Here is a 7,329-nt window from a genome sequence, read left to right as displayed (position 1 = left end):
CAAGAGAGATCCAAGAACGATTAAAAGGAAAACCAACAATAATTCCAAGACCCTAAAACTTCTACAGAATTTTGCTTTTTGACAGGATTTTATTTTATTTTTCGGGTGGGGGGGATGGGGACTTTGACTGGATACTCTTCCACAGAAAAAATGCCCTTAGAGAGGTAGAGGGAAAAGGGAAGGGAAACTAGAAGGGGTTAACACAATTTCTCAGGATTTCTACAATCTGGTTGGATATTATTAAGTTCAAAACCAATCATTTGAAATATGGAATATAAGAGACACCAATCCTTTCAGCATAGGCAGGGGAAAGGGCTCTTGGAAATTATTACTTATGACACAGAAAAGAGTTGAAGAAATTTAAGAAATAACCAGTTCAAACTAGCAAGAGTAAAAAAAATACTAGTTGATGTAATGTCATGGTATAGATAAATTATGCTTCTGGAATTCTATCATAGAGAAGTGATGGATAGAATATAATTCTGGAATTCTAGCATAATAAATAAAAAAACTAGAATAGATGATACAGAAATTGAAAAACAAATGGATAAACAGAGAACTGGTTTTCCAAACAAGGGTGATATAAGGGTTGTTAGAAGGAAAATCTTAATCGAAGGGCAGAAAAATACCAATGGATCAAAAGTTCATTGGAAGTAATGCCACACAACTTTTTACAGGAAAGAGAATAAGGGAAAAGTTATCTCTCACTATTCCACCAAGTTGCTTCAAATATTCAAAAGAGGCCAATTGTTTCTATTAAAACAAATCAACCAACAAATGGCAGCTCACACCATTCTCAAAGAAGATGGACTTGAACCCAACAAAAATCAGAAGCCACAAAAAGAAAACCAATCCTCACCACAAGAAGGGAAGTTCATAGAAAAATTATCCTTGTATTCTACACTTTCCAAGCATAGCAGTCTATCATTTCTCAACAGCTGAATTTATTGATCAGAAATATGTCCTACAATGCAGGGATTACCAACATATCATGATTCATGAAACATGTAGCGCATACGATACAAAGCAGAAAGAAGCAAGCAATAATCCAATGAAATCCCAAATAGTAAATCAACCCCATTTTAATATGAAACAATGAAACACTTCACTTCGATCAAATATAAAGCCTACAATTAGTTCATCCCATAATTAGCAGCATATTCAAATCAGAACTACCAAAATAATAATCAAGTATATCAATAAAATTGAAAAGGGCATTGGAACGTGTAAAGCTTATGATACTAAAAAGGAATTCAACGAAAAAGATCAACCTCACCAAATGCAATTGGGTATTAAAAATAAGTAAACCTACCATTATAATCTGCCATCTCAGAAAAAAAAATACAAAAGACAATAACGATGTTCACAGAATCCTCAATATTCTGAAGAAAACTAACGCAGTCTATAGATCAAAGTCAATAACAACAAAATTAATCTGACAGTCCCCCCCGCCCCGCAGCGACGACATCTCTTCTCGCTCACTCACCTCCAGCCTTCTGATAGACGTAGGTAAGTCCACATTTACCACAGTAGTGACGATCGAAATGGTTGGCCATGAAAGTCCCGGCGCCACACTCAGCATTGGGGCACTCCTTCCTGAGCCTCTGAACCTTTCCCGAATCATCTACCTTGTAGAATTGAAGCACAGCAAGCTTAACCTTCTTCTTCTTGTGCTTGATCTTCTTTGGCTTGGTGTAGGTCTTCTTCTTTCGCTTTTTAGCTCCTCCTCTGAGACGGAGAACCAAGTGAAGGGTCGACTCCTTCTGGATGTTGTAATCTGCTAGGGTTCTTCCGTCCTCGAGCTGCTTCCCAGCGAAGATGAGTCGCTGCTGATCGGGAGGGATGCCCTCTTTGTCTTGGATCTTGGCCTTCACATTATCGATCGTATCAGAAGACTCCACCTCGAGGGTGATAGTCTTCCCTGTTAGGGTTTTGACGAAAATCTGCATTTTTGCTGCCAATCTAGGGTTTCAGACTCTCGTCCCCCTGCCTCCTCCTTTACTCTTCTGATTGAGAAAGATGGGTTATTATAGTTGGCTTTAGGGTTTTCGAAATGGGCTGCGAAATTACAAAAATATTCTATTACATTAACCAATTGACGAAATAGCCCTTATGGACGACTTTCCCACATTCATTCTCGTTTGTGTGCCGCACCGTGAGCCTGCGGCGTCCACCATGGGTAAGATCCATAGGTCCACAACAATACAGGCCCAGAAATTGCAAAATCATAGCCCACTGATATATCAAAACCAAACGCACCCCACCCCTCAATCTTTTTTTCTGGAAAAGGATCTCTAAGCCTAAGGCATACACTACCCCTTCTCACATCTACTATATTATATATATATATATATACCCACTGTTATATCAAAACCAAACCCACCTCACCCCTCAATCTTTTTTTCTGGAAAAGGATCTCTAAGCCTAAGGCATAAACTACCCCTTCTCACATGTACTATATATATATATATATATATATATTTATAGTGTATGGGAGTGGTCCCTGAACAACAAATATAGGGGCACCAAAATGACCATTGTGCTCCTCTTAGTTTTGCACAACCTTGTCTCTATACGTAGAGGGCGCTCCCAGACAAAAAACACTTTCCCTTAAAAAAACAAATGTGAGAGGGTGTAGAGTACCCTGCTTGTTCAGAGGACACTCTCCCATCTTTTTATATTGAGAAAAAATCCCTGAAACGTTGGGGTAGAGTACCCAAAGACATTTGTGTCTATCTGTCTGCTTTTCACATGAAATGACCTTTTTGTCCTCTAATGTGTAATTTTGTTTTGTCGCGCATCACTGGTGTGTTCCTCTATATTGTTTGGGCAAAGAACACTCTTGTTTTATGCTTAAATTTTAAAACTTGGAAAAAAGCACCTGAGCCACCAAGGTAGGGTATGATAGCACTCTCTTTTCCTATCTCTTTCATTTTTAGATGAAATGACCTCATTGCCTTCCTATTTACGAAACCATTTTGCTACACTCATAAGTTTACTTCTTTTTGCCGCTTGCTCAGAGAACTCTATACCTAAAAATTCTAGGTGAATTCTTTTTGAACAACTCATGTTGAGAGCCTTGTCAATCGCACCTGAATATTTTGTTACATGGCACATCAGATGGAACTCAAGTTTTAAGGAGAAATAAATTTCAAAATTCTTTCTATGTCGAGGTACAATCTAAATAGATCTTTTCTAAAACTAAAGGACAGTGCATGGAATCATCTGGCTTGGAGGGCTCTATGCGTATAGTATAGATTGGCCTGTATCCACTCCATAGATTAAATCTCCATTTATTACTGAGTTCATGTGTTATTCAAGAGATAATGAATAATTCATTGTTAACCAAAACAATAGGAGAGTGCGTTGAATTTTCTACATCCGATCACTGAAATTGGTGTGGAGTTCTTGAAATTGTTTTATGACTCACCAGATCAGGTTGTTAATGGAGTTGCTAAGTTTCGACACTTACCACATTCAACTTAAGATTGGATAGATCAAAGACAATGGTGGATGATTGAAATAAAAGCCATAAACACCAATCATACCCTTATCCCAACTTAGTGGTGTCTCTACATGAATCCGTTCAAGTCTAAGATAGTAGTAGGCATAAGAATAAAAGAAAGTATCAAAAAGAAGTAAAGGGAGGTAAGATGAGGGATTGAGATCGTCCATAGCACTATACACCCTGTAGTTCACATCCAACGATCAAAAACGCCTTGGGCTGCATGTTTGAGCATTCCTAGTATTTGGATGTGTTCTACATGCCCTATAGTTCTACAGAAGAGCCCGATCCTAAGATGAGGTAAAATAATAAGTCAAAGTAATAATCAAAATAACATCATTGAAACAAAGAGCCATCATTAGTAGAAAAAGAGTCAAAGATCTTTGTTGATAAAATTTTCGTGGTTAAATCAAGTAGCAGGGACCGAGAAGGATACTAAGGCCAATTATGATCAATCCTAATTATATGCATACTGAGTCTGATCAAGTTTAGCTGAATCTAGAAAAATCAAGCAAATTCTGAATTGATTCTGGAACAATTTAAAATTGGAATTCATGGAGACCAATCCCATGCTGAATTCGAGTCTTTTTATTTTGTGTATGAAGCATCAAATTCTTATTCCTACACCCTCCAGAAAAAAAAAATGATGATTCAGGCCATTAGGTTGATCACAATGTGAGGGTGATGAAGCTAATTATACAAAAGGAAAAGTTTTTTGAGCACCAAAGTGGGTGCTAGCTCTTATGAAATAACCTTGTTACCCTTCATGTATAATTATGTTTTATCACATCTTATTGGTGTGCATCCTTCATGTCACTTGCTCATAAAATCCTCTCCCAATTATAAAATATTAAAGATATGAAAAACTTATCACCTCATTATCCACGGTCCAATGTAAATTATCATTATCGAATGCAATTGTCAACAACTTATATCATGTATCTTATCCACAACTACCCCCCATGTCAGTGTTCAACCTATGATAACATAATCAAATATAAGTCTACACAGTTTTCATCATGTCAATTCTTATACATCTCTAGATACTCCAACCATGTTGAGTTCTTTAACCAAGAAGACTCGATTGCTTTCGTGTGAGATTGTTTGATCAAATTCCACTTCATGATTTTTGGACCTTTGTAATCTGTCACCCATGTACCTACCAGTTCTAATAAATATATCTCTGTTTATCCAATAAAAATTGTTGATGAATTTATTATAATATATGGTAAAATATGTGGCATCTTAACAACTAATCAAAATTTTTAAAAATTAATATTATCTAATGTTTTTTTTAACCAATAAAATTTGAATGGACTAATGGAGTTGAAATTTGTTGGACAAACTAAGATCCCTTTCCCATGCAATTACAAAAACCGACTTAAGAAAGTCATGGCAAATATCAAAGGGATAGACCTAATTGAATTGCTGTTTTGTTTTGTTTTGTTTTGTTTTTTTGTTTTTTTGTTTTTTTGTTTTTTGTAAATATATTATATATATTAGATCTTGATTATTTAATAAACATTACCCTTTTAAAGAAAGTTTCTCCTGGAAGTAACTCCAAGGTAGTGTCCATAGGTAACAAGACATTGATTATTTAATAAATATTTTCTTTGAGAGAAGATTTATATTGGATTGGACTCCAAAGCTAGTGTCTATAAATAACAAAACCTTTGATTATTTATTAAATATTTTCTTTTGAAGGAAAATTCTCCCGGTTGGGACTCCAAGGGTAGTGTCGATAGGTAACAAAGCTCGAGGAGATTATGGTATTGGTCACAATTGACTCACTCGGTAAGGGGTAAGACTGTCAATTGGCTTGGTTCAAGATACAATATGTATAAACTTAAATCAGTTAGTTTTATTACATCAAACCGAATCCAATCAATTTGATTTTATTTTTATTTTTTATTTTTTTTCGATAAAACCTATTCATTAGAAGGTGAGGAACTTGTGGGAGAAAGATTACAAAGGTCTCTCAACCACAGAGAGCAAAGCAACTAAACTATCCTATACACATTCGACAAGGCCTTCCAAATTACAGAGTCAACAAGAAAGTTTGACTCCCTAGGAATAAAAAGAAAATTACCTTCACCTAGTTCAGCCGCTAAGGTTCTGGTGCCACCCCTTGGATTGTCAGTGACATGCTCCTTGATAAGTAATTGAGTTTAAGTGGAGTAACATGGTGGGAGAAATAGAATTATAGGTTTTGTAACATCCTCTTTTGATGCGATACCAATATGTATTGGTCCGTATAAGCTGTATTGGACATTTTATCCTCATTCCTAGGAGTAGAGCGGTGACTTGTGTAGCGATCTCGTTGGAGCTTTTTCAATTCACCGCATCCACCGGATTATTCAATGAATGAATACATTGTTGATAAAGAGCACAGCGGGCGAGGGCTTCCTGATCCGCTTTCGACCTTCCCCATCTATTCCCACACACGGATTCTGCCAATGAGAATCTTTCCATCTAGCACTTGGATTCCTTCTGCTTTCGTCCATGTTGATGCTTTATTCCATAGGGTGACGTAATAGCCCTTCCAACATATTGCCAGGGGTTGGGCTCACTCACTCTTTCTATAGAAAAGGATTCAATCATAAGCTTCCATGATCGGAGCCAGCATCTCAAGGAGCCATAAGGCATCAAAAGCTTATTTGAGGGTTCATATTTTGATCGTTTTACCCTCTGTATTTACCATATCGCTAATCTGGTTATGACATCGATGTCGATCATTACTTATTCAGATTCATCAATATTCAATATTAATTCTTAAAACCCTAATTACAATGTAGATACAGTCCCACAATATCAAATCTAGCATCTTTTCAAAAACAATGTACCCATCTCAACGAAAGAAACTACTAGTGGGTAATTTCACAGAGTTCAACAAATGTATATGATTATGGAGTTTAATAGGGTTTAGATGAACCGAATCAATTGACACCTTCACTTGAAGGGTGAAATTAAAATTTAAAAAAAAAAAAAAAAAAAGAATTAAAATACAATTATCATACGTCAGGCCATGCGCAACCCAAAGGGCCCGTTTGATAACGTAACCAGAAACATGTTTCTGTATTTTTCTGTTCTCAGAAACACAGAAACGGCATAAATACCGTTTGGTAAACGTGTTGTGTTCTACTTGTTTCTTGAAGCATAAATTGAAATTTATAACAATTTATGCTTCAAGAAACATAAATGACGAAACAAGTTTTACTTGTTTCGCTTGTTTCTCGAAACAAAAAAGCGGAACAATGGTTCGACAATCCGACCATTTTAAAAATCGACAGAGAATATCCCTGTACAACCGTTGAAGACGACGGTTCCCCAGTTCACCGAGATCTCTTCTCCCCCTGCGTAACCGACGACGAGGAAGCAACGATCTCCTCCTGCGTAACCGACGACGGGGAGCGGTGAAGGATGATCCGTGGGACCCGTTGATGGCTTTTAATCTACCCCTTTCTTTCCCACCCGCACCCTCATCCTCTGAAAATCGTGAGTGAGCGGAGCGGAGCCCTAAATTGCGGTTTTCTCAAGACTGCTTGAAGCCGCTTGAAGGAGAAGGAGAAGGAGAAGGAGAAGGAAGCAACTGATGAAGAATCGCCCTTTGAAAATCATGACGAACCCTAAGTGAGATTGAAGCAGTTTGAAGGAGAAGGAGAAGGAAGCAACTGGTCGCTGAATCGCCCTTTGAAAATTGTGAGGAGCCCTTCAAGTTCTTGCGATTTGGTGCCCATACTCTGCAGGTAACACCCATTCGTTGAATCGTCTTCAATGGCTTCTTATTTACTTTTTTTTTTTTTTGTGATTTTGAGAGGGGGGTC

At 37.2% G+C, this 7,329-nt stretch overlaps 1 protein-coding gene across 1 annotated transcript; it reads right to left on the bottom strand.

Annotated features, from left to right (window-relative positions):
- Nucleotides 1-1,292: 1,292 nt before the first annotated feature.
- On the bottom strand, nucleotides 1,293-2,015 carry LOC122057202 (ubiquitin-40S ribosomal protein S27a). Its single transcript, XM_042619227.1, has one exon. It carries the CDS (start codon nucleotides 1,947-1,949, stop codon nucleotides 1,479-1,481), a length of 471 nt encoding a protein of 156 aa, XP_042475161.1. The 5' UTR covers nucleotides 1,950-2,015; the 3' UTR covers nucleotides 1,293-1,478.
- Between the last annotated feature and the right edge of the window lie 5,314 nt (nucleotides 2,016-7,329).

Source organism: Macadamia integrifolia, chromosome 12 (assembly GCF_013358625.1).
Source record: "Macadamia integrifolia cultivar HAES 741 chromosome 12, SCU_Mint_v3, whole genome shotgun sequence".
Taxonomy (NCBI): Eukaryota; Viridiplantae; Streptophyta; class Magnoliopsida; order Proteales; family Proteaceae; genus Macadamia; species Macadamia integrifolia.
This window is presented reverse-complemented; position numbering and strand designations above follow the sequence as displayed.

What these genes read in the sequence shown, in the direction of transcription:
- LOC122057202 (XM_042619227.1), bottom strand. Translation starts at nt 1,949, where the DNA reads ATGCAGATTTTCGTCAAAACCCTAACAGGGAAGACTATCACCCTCGAG.